General features: G+C 36.8%; 1 protein-coding gene across 1 annotated transcript in view; it reads left to right on the forward strand.

Annotated features, from left to right (window-relative positions):
- Positions 1-16199, forward strand: part of LOC149016097 (separase-like) — a 32056-nt gene extending 15857 nt beyond the window's left edge. Inside the window, exons 15-27 of the mRNA XM_089157234.1 lie at positions 1345-1590; positions 1707-1830; positions 1949-2773; positions 2928-3165; positions 4407-4512; positions 5088-5282; positions 6298-6347; positions 6463-6695; positions 11558-11789; positions 12106-12502; positions 14217-14456; positions 14864-14951; positions 15145-16199. Coding sequence (XP_089013360.1) covers positions 1345-1590; positions 1707-1830; positions 1949-2773; positions 2928-3165; positions 4407-4512; positions 5088-5282; positions 6298-6347; positions 6463-6695; positions 11558-11789; positions 12106-12502; positions 14217-14456; positions 14864-14951; positions 15145-15656 — 3486 coding nt within the window. The 3' untranslated portion in view covers positions 15657-16199. The remainder of the gene's footprint in view (positions 1-1344; positions 1591-1706; positions 1831-1948; positions 2774-2927; positions 3166-4406; positions 4513-5087; positions 5283-6297; positions 6348-6462; positions 6696-11557; positions 11790-12105; positions 12503-14216; positions 14457-14863; positions 14952-15144) is intronic.
- Positions 16200-16617: the final 418 nt, after the last annotated feature.

Genomic DNA, 16617 nt, shown 5'->3' on the forward strand with positions numbered 1-16617 from the left:
GTCTACTATGAAAAATTTAAATATACTCTTCTTAATAGGAATGCTTACTGCGTAGCTGGATAAGTAAATCTAATAAGTAACTAGTCCTATCTGAACTAGGAATAAGAATAAGCTTGTACCAAGCCTCATCTCAAATACCTACAGTTTACTCACATTTTAGACCTATTGAAAGCCTATTAAATTGGTCCATCGCAAAAAAAATTTAAATCAAAGGTTTATATCATACAAAATAAGCCTGTTAATGTGATTATCTCATCAACAGCAAGCATAATTTGATAACTCAGTTTTGGAGCCCAACTTGGCTAGCGAAAAAACTGGTTGTTGCGCTTTGTTCTCCTGTTGAAATTGAAACCAAGTTTGGGTGGTAAGCATACGATTATAGTAAGATTCTGAGATATATCAAGATACCGAGACATTCAAGATTGTAAATTCTTGGAATCCAAAAAAAAAATGAGATATTACTAAGACCAGAGTGAGTTCTTGATCTATTCCAGAAAAAGAGGGGGACTGCACTTACGTGAAAGATGACGAAGGTGATCCACCCCTTCTACCATCTGTACGAGCTAATAACAAGTCCACATATTTATACCATCTCCAAAACAAAGTCTGGGTTCAACGGTTGTTTTACTACTAGCTCATTGGCTATCTCATTTGCACTTGTTGGCTTCCATTAGAATATACAGCTATAAAGCATGGGCCTTATACACTGGGCACAGTGACAGTTCATGTGAGGCACCCAATCAACTTTATAACATTTTTCGTAATTTCCCTCTACTATTGCATGAAACTATGAAGCTTCTTTCAATTCATTGTTGGTTGACTTAAATTTTTTATTTGTACTAAAGCCTCAAGAGGAATGGGGTTGGGAAATCATGGTTTCTGAAGCCTGAATCAGTTCTTCGTGTATGACATATTCTCTAAATTTAATATATCTTTATATTGTTTTAAAAAGGTTTTTGACAACTGAACTAACTAGTATTCTTAGTGTCTTTGGTCTATAGCCTTGTCCGAGGCCACCTTTCATCTTATTCTTAACAACTTTTTAACTCTTGAGCAGCAATGATTAGATAAAACACATTCATAAATTAATTGTAAACTTTTAAAATAGAATATATTTCTACAGTTTCAATCACTTTAACTTGCATGTATGATGTACCACCATGTATTTGTAATAATGGAATTCACAAGATTTTTTTTTTATTGATTTAAATTTTTTTTTAACATGCTCTTATCTTTCATTGGGGTTAAAGGCATTCTGAATTTTGTTTCTTCAAAGTTCAAACTGCTGACCCTTTTCTACATGTTACTCTTAGTCTTACCTCATGAGATCCTTGTATTCATTAGGCTCTTAAGTATGCAAAAGAGGCTCGACGCTTACGTTTGAAGCTTTTGCGGCAGAAGTTTTATTTCTCAAATGCACAGCATCCTATGAACTTGAATGGAAATGTTGAAAACACTCAAAAGAATCTCAGGATCTATGGATCAGTAGCTACTGAAGTTTGGCCATATGGTGTGAACTCATGGGACTCAGAAGGTGGTCCTCTTAGTCCCTGGACTGTTCTTCAGTGCTATCTGGAAAGCACATTGCAGGTTTCCTTATCTTTACTCTCTCCTCCTCACCCCACCTTTCCCAAGCTGTAGTTGATAAGATTAAGATTAGTTTTTTTTAGTCAACATAACGCTGTATTTGCTTATATTATATTTAGGTTGGGATTATCCATGAAGCAATTGGGAATGGATCTGAGGCTGAAGCCATTTTACTTGGGGGGAAGCATATCTCTTCTATTCATGGATTGGAGCTTTTTATGGTTGCTTTTGCATCTGTCTTGGGTATGGGAATTATGAGTCCTATTCTTTCTCCTCTGTCTTTGTGGGTGTCTATTTCTTTCTGTTTGACCATAAGACATCTAGTAACTGAACCCTTTGTGATTTGTTACGATCTCTCTAGGGCAAATATATCGCAAACGGAAATCTTGGGATTTGGCAGAAAATGAACTTAATGTTGCTAAGAAAACTTTGGAAGATGGCTACACAACCATATCATGCAAGAGATGTAAGCTGATAATGGAAGCTACAATCGATCAGCTAATTGGAGATTTGACTAGAAGCCGAGTTATTACCTCTACAGATTCTCCTCCGTCTGTCAGCTTAGCTGTTGCTCTAGATGTGTACAAGTCAGCACTGGAAAAACTAAATTCTTCGAAGCAAGATGTTTTTTTTGGTATTTCTGGACCAAACGTTGAGAGCACAAGAAACAGAAAAACTGCTGTTGACACTGATTGTAATCTTACCAGTACAAATGCATGCTGTCCAACAAATCACTTTGATATGAAGAAATCTTGTTCTGTGATGGTTGAAGATGAGTCCTTGGGAGTGAATAATAAAATGGTTAGAAAGACAAGGAATGCATCAAAACATCTAAATGAGAACCCAATTCTGAAAACTGACCAAAATTTCAGGGTGACTCGCTCCAGAAACCAATCTAATCAGAAGAAGAGTGTCCAAGTTCAGGATGAGCCAGAATCAAGACTTACTAAACGTTCAAGCTGCAATCCTGGGTTTGGTTCTTCTGAGGCTCTTAGACTGAAAGGATCATTCATCAAGAATTCCAAAGCTGAAATAGGATGTGAACATAAATGCCTTTGCAGTGGAACCACTTGTTGGAAATCTGTTCTTGTTGAAGCTGCTGAGACTGGATCAGTAAAGGATCTCATTGTTACTAAATGGGAATTTCACCACCGACGTCTTTCATTAAGGCTACTTACTGGGATAGGTATTCTGAAAGCTTTGTACTAATATCTATCTCTTTTCTTTATACTCATTGTCTTATGAATGTTTAATTTCTCAGAAAACAGAGAATAGTTTCTTTCTCTTGGCTTCTTTATCCTTTTACTACTTTTGACTTCATTTGAGTTTTTCATTGTCAGGAAAGTGCATACAAGTTCATGATGAAATTCACGAAGCACATAAAGTATTCTGGAGAAGCATTTCTTTTCTATTTGGTAGAAAGCCTTTTTGCCAGACTTGTTCTGGTATTTCACACTCTCTGTTGCTTGATTTCATCGGAAAGGACATACCAGATGATTACTTTGCCACTGAACATGCATCAGTATTGTACAGCATCTGTTGGTTTACTGTGAAGAACTATCATTCAGCGCATACCAGGTTTTCTACCACTTTTGTTTCATTTGTACGCAAGGAATGACACAAAACTGGTTTGAACAAATCTTATGTATATGCAAGTACCCCAGGTGTTACAAGCATTTTTCCAAGGCTTTATTATGGGCCTAGGTGCTTTAGAATGGGCCCAGTTTTATAATGTCCAGGTTTTGCTGAAATTTCATGAAATGTTTCAGTGCAGCAACACGTTGAAATGGAATTCTAGGTAGTAGTGGTGTTTAAATAGTTTTGATGTGTGCATTGATGCTGCCCTTCCTTAACAGCTCGAGGTTTTAAGTGAAATGGTGGTGAACTTTTTTTTTGGATGAATAAATAATATATTAAAACCGAACCAAAGAATACAAAGGGGAGAGAGAGAGAGAGAGAGAGAGAGGGGGGGGGGGAACTTAGTTTGAGCTTTTTGGTGAAACTCCAAGTGATATAAAGAAAGTGTTGGTTTGCAGATTGATGCTAATCTTCCTCGACAGTTCTAGCTTTTAGGTGAAATGTTAGCAGAAAACTAGTATTGGAATACTTAAATCTATATCCATTTGGGAACTGTTTATGCAAGGAAGTCTCATTGTTGCAAACAGACTGTGCTGTAGTTTTTGGTTCAATCGCTTCCTTGGCTGCTTCTATAGGTTCCCTCTTATCCCAAGTCTGTGGTTATATTGATATTTGGAGTTTTAGCCATTTAAGTAATCTGCAGATATGGATACTGCCATTGTATTAAATGTTTATGAATATTTATCTGATGTGAGCTAGACAACTAAATTGGTTATTCACCAGCCTTATGTTATGTATGCACAACTTGAAGCTCTCAGTGCCAATTGTCCTCCATAATAAGATTTGAGTACCACATGGCAGCACATTGTAGTCTCTTGTTTTTCATCATACAATGGCATGAAGTTATGGAATTGTTGAGTTGAAAGTAGAGTCCAGCTTCCTCAGGATCAAGACCAGGAGGCCTAACAGTTTTACCACCTACCAACTGGATCGACATGGTCCTAGTTTCTTTTATTTTTTTTCTTTTGAGTTTTAAGATGCTCTTTATCGAGAAGAAAAGGCTAAGCTATTCTTTTTGTTTCATCAAGGACACTGATGCACTTTCTCTTCACTTTTATGTTTATGATATACATCGTTTTGGGTTGATGCATGTGTCAGATTTCCTATATCTTAATCTCATTACACATCATAAGTTTTTGTTGACTATTATCTTTCTAACCTTCTTGATTTACTCCAATTAGTAGGGTGGGCTGCTGTGGTCTGTCTCATATTCCACTTTCCAGAGTTATCTCCTGGTTGTTGCAAGCATTTATACTCTGCCGTGATCTCCCTTCACTTTTTCAGAAGGTCACTCCTAGGCCTTGACTTGTTTTTGATCATTGTCATGATTATTAGATAACTTAAATTGCATCATAGCTCATATTATCTAATGTTGTATTTGCTTCCTTCCATTTGCTTAGTATTGAAATTGTTCCAAATATTGTGAAGTTATACCCTAGAGAAACTTAAATACATTAGTACTGTCATCAAATCCAAAACCAAGGGACATCTGCCAGGAGGAGCCTAATTGTCTTTGCACTTCCTCTACTTATTTTGACATTGAGTGAAGCAGTTCAGCCAAATAGAGAAACTAAATCATGCTTATCTTCATTGTGTATTCATTTTGTATGTTCTTCTATGGGGGATTAATTCTGGAGATTTTTATGCTGTGGTGGTCCATAAGGCAGCTCATAGCTGGGAAAGGCCAGTCTAAATTTCTCTTGCTTATTTCACTCTTTGTTTATATAGTCATCCAGCCTTTCCTTTTGTGATTATTGTCTTGCCTGTGTTGCTGCCGATTACTATTTTGAAAACTTTCTTTACTACCTAAGGTTGATAAAAAACTACTGATACAGTTTCAACATCTACTGATTGTGCAACAGGTCTCTAGGTTGCTTGCTGCTGTATTTTTGCTTTCCACCTCTGCTGAGTTCTGTTCTTTGCCTATTTGTATTGGCAACTCCCTCTCTGTGAGTCACTGGGCTGCATATTTTCATCAAGCTTCACTTGGTTCACATCTCAACCATCAATTCTTTTCAAGTAAGAGTGGAAAATTCGTAGACTCCACAAATTTTGAGGTATGTATCTGCACTATCATGCATACTTCTCCACGGAACCACTTATAACAGGAACTAGTGCTTTTATTGGTTGTATTTAGCAACATGATGGTTATATTCTATGTTTGTCATGAGACCAATATTTGGTAAAAATGGTGTTCAAATGGTTACTTTTCCTTGATGAACTGCCATTCTCTCACTCCTATGCATGCAGAAAACCTATGCAGTGTGCTTTATCTACAGATTAGAGACATCAATGGAATAACTTCTTTTTAATTGAACCTTGATTTGTGGATGATGATGACATTATTATGTACGGTGATTGAAGAAGCAATCCTGAGCATAGTCTTGGGACAAGGATGAATTTTAAAGGAGTGGGATATGCTATGCGGCTATCATTCTTTTCTTGAAATCTTTTTTTTTTGTAATAAACAATGATAAATCTAGTTTGATATTAAGTTAGAATTCGTTTCCTTGTTGACTGATTCTATAGGTAACTAAAGTCTAGGTTGTTATAGGTGCAGGAATCCCCTCCCCCCTTCAAATTTCTTGGGTTTATGCGTTAGTATTATCTTATTGAATATTGGAAGATTACTTAATGAGAAAGGGAGTTATCTGGGAGGGGGGAGAGTTTGAACTTACCTATTAAGTCAGCATTCTCAAGCCAGGTTCTCTTAAATAACTATAGATACTGCTAAGAAGAGTAGATCTCAGTTTGTACCAGGAAATAGCCGATAAAGATACAATTGCTGTCTTTAGGATCTAGTTTATGTTCATGCAAAGAGTTTGCATAATTGTTGTTGCAGCTTAGGAGTACTATTTTTGGCTGCTCTCCACTTCGCATATTTGCCTTTTATATCCTTCCTTTAAGAATCCTGGAACATGTCGTTTTGCAACTCTGTACTCTTGAGGAATAACTAAGCCATTGTTTGTTAATATATGCATCTTGGTCTGGGCTTGCCAGATTGCAATAGGTGAAAGGCATATACAGATACTGCATTATATTTGTCATTTAATGTTTATTTTGCATTTTCAGGGCTCACATGCTTCTAATTCAGATCCCACAATTTCTGCAAACTGCTTCAGGTATATACGGTTTCATCCCTGCACTTGCATATTCAGAGATACCATGCTCTATTTTACATTTATAACTGTTTATTGTATTTTATTTTTCTTCTTGCTGCTGCTGCTGCTACTTCAGGAGACATGCACCAGAAAGGGTTGAGTATCTTGAAGGATATGTGATGGACTTCTTCCAAGGCCTTCCTAACACTACAATAATCTGTATAAGCTTGCTTGGAGGTGGTTATGCTAGTCTGCTGGGAGAAATACTGCATTCTCCTTCTCCTTTCCCTGCATGCATCCAACTGTCACGCTTAGATTCAACCTGCCAGCCTATTACCATGCTTCTACCTGTGAATCTGCTTTCTAAAGGTATATATTATGTCCTCAATATAAACAAGCATCAATATCTTGGTTTGGATGATGGTTTTGACTAGCCAAGAACTTAGATATGGCTGAGATGGGTTGGAACCAAGGATTTCGGGGTGAAACTTGACATTTGATGGGCTGGTCAAATCTGGTTAAAACTACTGAAACTTCTTAAAACTAGCCGAAACTGCTGACATTGGGTTGATTGAAATTGGTCCTAACTTGGGGTTTATTAGTTGAAACTACTGAAATTTTCAAAATATTGGTTTGAATTATTGAAAATTTCAAAACTTGACAAAACCTATTGAAACCTGGGTACATTTAAAGCTAAACCATGGTTTTGTCTTGGTTTCTTGGGATACCCAAGTTTAACCGAAATTTTGACCCATCTTGGTAGAAACTTGAACCATGAGTATAAGCATGGCTATCATATAGATTTGATAGAGTTTATTATCCTAAAGTTCTTTTTCTATATTAAGGATAATTTGATTCAAAAGTGGAAATATTAGCTTCCTGACTGCCTTGAGAAGTATGCATCATCAAAAAGATTTAATATTCGAAGAAGTTTGTATCTATTGCATTGATCTATTAATTTTTTTAATGGGTTAATTTGCATGGTTTCATAATTTGAATCTTGCACTAAACATTTATTTTTTGTTACTAACAGACCAGTTGCAATTACTTTTTTGTTTGTTTGAGCTCTTCCCATTCAAACTGTAAAAATGATATCTTTGTAGTGTTGTTCATTCTAAAAGCAGTGTTTTTAGAAGTCTTGATAGAAGACATGGTTGTGGTAGAAAGGTTTATTGATGAAAAACGTTGAATACTCAAAAGACAAATGGATCATAAAAGAAAATGCGTAGAAAATTCAAAAAAAAAAAAAAAAAAAAAAAAAAGAAAAGAAAAGAAAAGAAAAAAGAAAAACTATTAACACATTCACAAGATATAATTTTGGTCAAGAGGCTTGGGGACATGATTGACATGGGTGGAATAGGGGTCACTGATTCATGACTGATATGGGTTAATTAATTAAGTAATAGGTGGCAGTAGTACTAAACTGCTTATCTTGAATCCAAAGTTATCAAGTGGCTGTATCACACCATCTTATAGGATGTTATTGAAACAATAAATCATACTGGAGCCTAAAATTTGGGATCAATCAGAGGTCATGGCATTAATTAAGGCCAGGAGCGTTTTGGCAATGTAATCCTGCCAAAAAAGATGAAGAAGAAGCTGCTTTTAGTGGAAACTCATTAGTCCTTTGTACCAAATTTTAGGTTTAAGTTGAATGGAATGAACATATATATCCTAGGAGTTTTCATCAATTTTGAAAAGGTTTTGATGTAAAAGTGGGATCAGCTCAAAGTGGTAATTTTCTGTGCTAAACCCTAATTTTTTTCGACATTGTCAGTGACTAAATCTCTGGTGAGACTCAATACGGTTCCTTTTGTTGCTGCTGCTACACTTTCTTGGGTATTAAAATTCAGTTTCTACAGTTAGGGATATGGAGTTGATTTTCAAGAAACCTTTATGTAGTTTCGGTTATCCATATTAGGGGTCTTCTATTCTTAATTGCTAATCAAGATTGCCCTCATATCCACTTGATGAGAAAGTGCCTTTTTACTTGGTAATTATCAATATGAGGTGTATCCTCAATATTTATGATGCCTAAGCTAATAGTAAAGTTTTGGGCTGGCCTGAAATAATCACCAAGAGCTTGGATTGGCCGGTTAGACAAGCTATGGTGAAAATGGATACAATCAAAGCTGGAGAGAACATATTTATTCCAAGCATTTGAATGGCTAGCTTACTATCCTTTTTGTGTATGTTGATACATTGTGATGAATAATGATGATGATGAGGAACTAAATAAGCTTAAGGGTATCTATCTCTGAAGTTGAGATGATCTTGGCACCATTAAATTATTTGTAGGAATTGAAGTATCATAGTTAAGCAAAGTCATCTATATTTTTGGCAGAAGTATTTCTTGGGTCTCGTAGGTGAAATGGGAATGTTAGGTTGCTAGCCTTTGAACTCACTTGTTGAGAAGTTGTTCCATCTTGCCCCACTCATTTAGATATTGCATCTATAGATATACTTATTGCTTTTAACCCATTCATGCAAGACAGAGTGAACCACATAGAAGCAATTTTCCAGATTCTATGGTATCTATAGTTTAGCGTAAGGAAAGGGGATTCAAGAAAGTAATTGCTTGAGAATAGACAGATATGCTGATGCAAATTGGACATAGTCAGTTTCAAACATGCGATCAACATTATGATGTTGCACCTTTGTTGGAGGAAAATTAGTAGCTTGGGGGAGCAGTTAAACATCCAGCGAGTGCCAAGGCTGAATTTAAAGAAATGGCTCATAAAGCATGTGTACTTCGTGGCTTAAATTGTTGATCAAAGAAGTGGGCTTTAAGGCTGACCAAATTTGATAGACTATACTATGAGAATAAGGTGGCTGTGGCTCACAATCCATTCAGCACAACCGCACAAAACACATTGAAGTTGACCATCACTTGTCAATTATGAGTGCCCATATACTTTTTTGCAAGAATAGGAGAAGAGCTGGAAGATGCTTGCTTTCGATAATTGTTACTTACACAGTTATACTTATTTATTTATTTATTTATTTATTTTATTTTTTATTTTTTATGTTGTGACCAAATTAATGGAGGGTGAGTCTTGGTGCAGTGGCAAAGGTTGCTCTATCATGACCAAGTAGTTGTGGGTTTGAGTTTAGAAACAACTTCTCTTCGAAAGATGAGGTAGGGTTGCTACACGTTTTACACCTCCCCAGGCTCTGCAGTGGTGGGAGCATAGTTGTCAAGGCGTCGCCTAGGCGTCGCTTAATCGTCGCCTCGGCGTCTGGGCTCCTTCGGAGCGCCTTAAATTGGCGTCGCCTTATTTTTAGGCAATAAGGCGTCCGCTTTTTTCCTTTCTTTTTTAAATCACAAGAAAGATGCATAATCGAAGGCATATATTGAAATACTTATTAGATTCCGATTGTAAAGTATCTAATGTTTGAACCTATATGCATATGTATAATGACGCTACATGTGATCAAATGTTAAAATAAAAATAAAAACAAACAAAATTGAAAGAGATTAAGTTCTTGACTCAAGTCTCACACTCTCACTCTCACTCTAATCCCTAATCTCTTTCTCTCTTCCTCTCTTCTTCTCTTCCATTCCCGCAGCGACACTCCGGCAAGCAGTGGTCAGTGACAAGCAACTTCTTCTCTTCCTTTTTTCTTGCGACTTTTTATTTAGGACCTATTATGTGTGGTTTGTAGTATGTTGGATGACTTGAGGTAGTCTGATATTAGTTTTTTTATTATATAAGATATGATAGATTTAGAGTGAATGAGATGTACACTAAAAATTTCACTTAAAACGCCTCAACCGCCTCAAAAGCGCCTCGGAGGGCGCCTCGTCGACTCATCGCCTCAATTAGCCTAAACCGCCTTGCATCGCCTCGTCGCCGTGACAACTATGGGTGGGAGCTGCATGCACTGGCTACGCCTTGAATAGCTTTAAGCCTGTAACTGTTTCCGAACTAAAACAAGCAACATCAATTAAGCAAAGACAAAGAAAGAGGGAGAGAGAAAATAGAAGGCAGCAAAGAGAGAACTACCGATTGGAGAGGTTTTCTGTAAAACCCCAATTGGTAGCAATGGCTATAAATAATGGTAGTAAACTACAAAGTTACAATACTTATGCTAATAACTTATGCACCACACATGATTACTAACAAGCAAGGGTATGAAAATACACCTATAGTAATATCTTGTAAGACTTCTATGCCTAGCTTGAAACAAATTCTTAATAATGGCGTTGTTTAATAAATCACCAAGCTGTTGACTGGAGCTAACAAATGGACTGGGGGTCAACTTCCTTGTCACAGTAGCATGAGAAAAATGACAGTCAACTTCCACACGCTTAGTTCTTTCATGAAAAACTGAGTGCACGTTAAAGGGCTATTTGTTGAAAAAAAGAGAGAAGCTTTTGAAGAACATATTCAACTAAATAAATTCAGCTGATGCAAGAGCCATGGTTCTCTACCCAGGTTCATCAATAAATTAGATCTTGACATTGTAGTTTGCTTTGTTCTTGAAGTGATAAGGTTACCACTGACACACATACTGTAACTAGTGATAGATCTCTTTATGAGTTAAAATTACTGATTGCAGATATTTTCTGTAAACCTCAATCAGTAGCAATGCCATCATTATAATGAAAGAAAACTACACAATTATAATACTGCCCTTATAGCTAATGTACTTAAGTAACTAATAAACAAGGGTATTCATAAGAATTCCTGTGCTGTCCACATCACCTAACAGCAGCATACAGAGGAGATAGAAAGTTGATGATGTATGTCCTTTTCTCCTCACTGTGTTCTCCTTTTCTGCTTCTGCTCCTTTTCTGACTGTTTCTCTTTAAGATGATGCACTGGAATTCTAGTTTTGTATGCAGGATATCTAGAATTTCAGTATAACCTATGATAATCTAATTCTTTGGTTACCTGATTTCTGACGCATTTGAGTAGTCCCTCAAAAACCTTACTTATTTCCCGGACTGGCATCATCAGAAAACTGTCTAGAAAACAGTGAAACTTCATTTCTTTAATTACAATGATGGTAGCATAAAATTACACATTCTGGAAAAGAGTCAAGCCCATGCATTGAGCAAGTTCAATTTGCAAGTTGAAACTAACTTTAGTATTTGCCACTGTCTCTAGTACTTTTATATTTACTACTTGTCAACAACATATTCCCTTTTCTGGATCCTGCATTTCCTTGTGCTTGTATTTTATTTCACATATGATATGTCCTGATAATATCTTTCTTTCCGTCAGAAGCTCATGCACTTTCTGACATTCGGTCTGTAACTGAGTGCAAAAACTCGAGTAAAACGTGGCACTGTCCTTGGAATGACACTTTGGTGAATAACATAGCCCCTGTGTTCAGAGCCATTCTGGAGGAGAATTACCTATCAACTGTTTCTCCTCCCAGAGATACACAACAAAACAGATATCTTTGGTGGACACATAGAAAGAAGCTTGATTCTTGCCTGGGTCAGTTCTTGAGGTATGTTGGTTTCACTTTCCCTTTTTGTGTTTGGCTGCTTTCTGTTGTGTTGTGTGAATGTGTATGCACATGACACATGAATAACTCTGCATCTTGTCATTGTAAGTCACTGAAAGTTACATGTCCTTAATATGTGCATAAATATTAAGGAATCAACCTGCAATAACCTTTTAGTTCTTTAATGCAAGTTGTTTAGAAGCCCCACATGTTAACCTCTTGCTACACTATCTGTGATGACACCTAGATTGATTAGACCTCTATGGAAAATCTTAGTTAGTTCGGTTCTGATAAAATGCCATGGGAATTATGTATTCAGGAATATAGAAGATTCATGGCTAGGCCCCTGGAAATGCTTGCTTTTGGGGGAACGCTCAGACGGCAAACACTTGAATTCAGTACTTAGAAAGCTGACTGATGACCTGAAACATAAATGTGAATTTGATTTACGTGAAAATCTTCTGAAAGTTGTTCTTGGGGGTGCTGGGTGTGTCTCTGGAACAGAAGCATGTGTTTCTCAGTTGCTCCTATATAATGGCTACTTCGGTGTGGGTGGATGTTGTGAAGAAATATCTGGTTCCTCGACTGCCACCAGTGTGAATTTTAAAAGAAAGTCTAGCTTGACTCACAAACTAATACTTGAGGCAGCAGTTGAGGTTGAGGAAGAATGTAGCAGTAGAGAACCAATCATTTTGGTGCTGGATTCTGATGTGCAGGTAACCCTTTTACTGTACACCCTCTTTTTACATATATATATATATATATATATATATATATAATTTTTTAATTGGATTCAATCCTCACCTTTGCTTCCAATGCACTTGCTTTTTTGAACAATTACTGTGCTGGCTGTTGACATATTTTCAATGCGATTGCTGCTTTGTCCCTTCCCCCCCCCCTTCCCCCACAAAAAAAAAAAAACCTATTTTATTTATAGATTCATCCTCACCTTTCATTCCATTGCAATTGCTGTTTTGGAATGATTACTGTGTGGGCTGTTGAAATATTTCAGTGCAGAAGAGGAGTGGTGATTACTTAGTAAGGAAAGCTTCATGTACAAGTTAAAATATCTTACTAACTGCAAATTTTTAGTAGTTGGTGACTTGGTGCTAGTATTTTTCTATTTGAATTCATAGCAGCCCCTCTTTGTAATAGATAGAGGCAGGACAAACTTTGGTATGTGTGAAACATCAATCAATGACATTGAATATCTATATTTTATATGGAATTCTAGAAATCAAATGGCAACATGAAGTGTTAAAATGTCAGGTGTGCTTTCTTTTATACCAAAAATAAAGATGCATTTGTACATTATATCAGTGTTTAAAAGAATAGTGAGCCTGAAAGAAATTCATACAAGAAAGAAAAACAAAAGACAATTTCATATATTTTGGGAAATTAGTTGCAGATATTGAAATTTTAGTCTAAATGATATTTTTAATCTGAGGAAAGAATTTGCAATGATTCTTGGAACTTCAGTTCATCTAGGGTTCTTGCTAAATCTTCTCTTTAGCTTTCTTCAGGGTTGTAATTCAAATGCAGTTTAGTAGCTCTACTGATGAACTTGCAGAAGGATGTGAACTGTATGAATGTTATCATTTATGTCTTCCCCTAAGGATTAGTATCCATCAACATTACATAAGACTTTGGAATGGTAAACCAATTGTCCCTACATGCAGTTGAACCTAGAGCATTTTTTCATTGAAGGATCATAATTTGATGCTTGATTGACAAAAATACCGGAATTTCTGCTTCATGTTGCAAACATGACTCTTCAGCAGAATTTTGCATTAATTTATTAGAATCTCTCCTCCCCCCTCCCCCATAAGTCATATTTTTTTTTTGTTGTAAAATTAGCACCAAAGTTCAAACCTTTGACATTTTTGCCCAAGTGGGCCCTCCTCAGATTCAATTCTGTGCTCACACTGACTGTCCGGCCTTTTCCCATTGGAGCAAGCAAAGGCCCCTAAGATGTCAATTCTAATAAAGCTCAATATTATCTGTCTCCATCTTCTTGAAATGTTTGGATAGTTCTATTGAATTTTTTTCATTTGATGGAAGCATACCTTTTTTTCCCGTTATTTATCTGTCAAAGTTAAAACAAAAGAGTGCTGACCAAAAAAAAAGAAAAGAAGAAGAAGAAGAAGAGTGCTGATAGTAACCAAATTGGAATGTATACAGCCAACGTTAATCTCCTAAACAGGTAATGGCTGTACTACTAGTTAGGCATAATCTCGCACCACAACCAAATTTAGCTTTTCTATACGGGGATTTTTTTTAGTTAGTTATTGTTGTGACTAGGAATGTTTTAGATGATCCTCTGTATTTATTTTTTTTCTCTTTTTCCTTTTTCCTTTTTCTTTTTGTTGTTGTTTTGCTTTATATTCTATCTTCTTCCAAGACAATTCATTGACTGATGACCAAAAACAGATGCTTCCATGGGAGAGTATGCCAATATTAAGGCAACAAGAAGTTTACCGCATGCCTTCTGTAGCTGGCATTTCTGCTCTACTCAAAACGAGTTACTGTCATGTGAAGGAAGTTCAGAAGGTTTCAACTGCTTTTCCATTGATAGATCCTCTGGATGCATTTTATTTACTGAACCCAAGTGGAGATCTCATCCACACACAGGCTGATTTTGAGGGCTGGTTTAGAAATCAGAAGTTTGAGGTAATTCCTGTTTGCTTCTCAGAAATTCAGCTATTGTAAAGAAGTGAACCTAGTAGACAACAATAAACTTGATTAGGAGAAATGTAGACAATTGGCAAGCATACATGTATATGTTCATGTGATAAAAATCCACCTAATCAAGGGCTTCTGCTGTTCCTGCTTGAAAGATCAAGTTTGTAGTGGTTACCTTGTTTACAACCCCTGGATTACCCCCCAACATATTTCCATGTAGCAAGATCTGGAGAGAATTTCTAGGAATTGGATTTGGACAGTCATTCTAAGATGCTTACAATAAGATTGTCCATTCTTTAGGGGACGTTCAGGCAATCTATTTTTTCTGAATTATTGTATGAAATTAAAACTTTACCTATTTACACTTCCTTTGATTTTGAAAATATTCAATGCAGGGAAAAGTTGGAACCTCTCCCACAACTGAAGAGTTGGCCATGGCTTTGAAAAGCCATGACCTTTTTATATACTTTGGGCATGGAAGTGGTATGCTTGGCTACACTTTTTTTCTTTTTTTTTTCCCCTGTTTTTATCAGTGCCATCAACATTTGTATTCACTGTTCCTGCGGCTGTTGCCTTCGAAAGTTGTTGGTCCTTGTACTGTTTATAGCACTACCTACAATTTTTTTAGTTTGTTGATCCAGGTTTGGTTAACGAAGGCATGCATGTGCTGGTGCAGGGACACAGTATATACCTGGCAATGAGATTCAGAAACTGGATAACTGTGCGGCTACTCTTCTAATGGGATGCAGTAGTGGATCTCTATCTTTCATGGGATGTTATGCTCCAGAAGGTGCCCCTATCTGGTATTTATTAGCCGGTTCTCCTGCTATAGTTGCCAATCTGTGGGAAGTCACGGACAGGGATATTGATAGATTTGGGAAGGCTATGCTTGATTCTTGGTTTCAGGAAAGATCTACATCAATTGATTGTTCCTACTGCAATCAACTGGTGAAAGAATTTGGATCCATGGACATAAGCACTAGGAGTAACACAAATAAGGTTTCAAGAATGAAGAAGTTAGAGGAGGCGGCTTGTGGTACAACATGCAAGAACTGCTCTAGTCCTAGACCAAAGATTGGATCTTTCATGAGTCAGGCTCGAGAAGCTTGCACGCTGCCATTCTTGATTGGGGCATCTCCAGTATGTTATGGTGTCCCAACAATCATAGGGGAAAAAAAGGATTCATAGCTGTATGGAAGTGCTTTTTATTGTTCTCTTCTCTCCTCAAAGTGCTTTTTATTGCACTCTTCTCTCCTCAGTGTTCACTCAGAAGATCATGCATTTTATCCTCCATTTGTTGCAGTTCAAATTCAGAAAGCCGTAAATTAATGGGAATAAACATCCCTTCCATGATACTGGTGTCAGAGTTGGAATAACATCCCATCCTTAACTGTGTATCAGAGTTGGAATAACATCCCTTCCATGATGCGATACTTCTTGAACAGTACAGAAAGCCCTGAGTTCATTCATGCACGAGAATTATTTTCGAACTCCCCTACAGTCTCATTTTTCCTGCAAATCTGGTCAGTCCCGGTAACACGTAGTTATTGCCTGATGCAATGTGGATTCCTGGACATTTTGATGGTAAGCTGGACTCAAGCAGATGATCTACCCCTGTTGTCGATTTCTCTCATTGGGGACTGAGGAGTTCTTGTATTCTCATTTTTCAGAGAAAAAGCTATAGAACAACATTGTACATCATTGTTTCAAATCAAATAAAGTGTAAATATTTGTCCCCTTTTTTTACAAGTGGATTAAATTTTTTGCAAGGCTCCAAATATACTTTCAAATACCTGTGGCAGGTGCAGAACCTATAAAAGTAGAGTTGCTGGTTTGAAACCTCAGAAATGCAGAAGAAAGTTAATCAGCGTGGAGTAGTAGATTCGACTCATGCCTCAGGATGGAACTTACAGATGGAGCATTTTGAAGTAATATTCACATGAGAAATCTGGTAAGGTTGTCAAATTTATTTCTGCCTGATATATGTTAAGGGGGAATTGATTTAATCTTTCCTGACATTGCTATGGTGGTCTGGATGTGCTTTTGAAATTTTGTTGATTCATTTTACTGAGGGAATACAGTAATGCTCTTCTTTTGGTGCAGATTTGACTCAGGTTGTATCCTAGTACCCTATAGAAGTAGTTCTATA

Source organism: Hakea prostrata, chromosome 5, assembly GCF_041222555.1.
Source record: "Hakea prostrata isolate BN-2017 chromosome 5, UWA_Hpros_2, whole genome shotgun sequence".
Lineage (NCBI taxonomy): Eukaryota > Viridiplantae > Streptophyta > Magnoliopsida > Proteales > Proteaceae > Hakea > Hakea prostrata.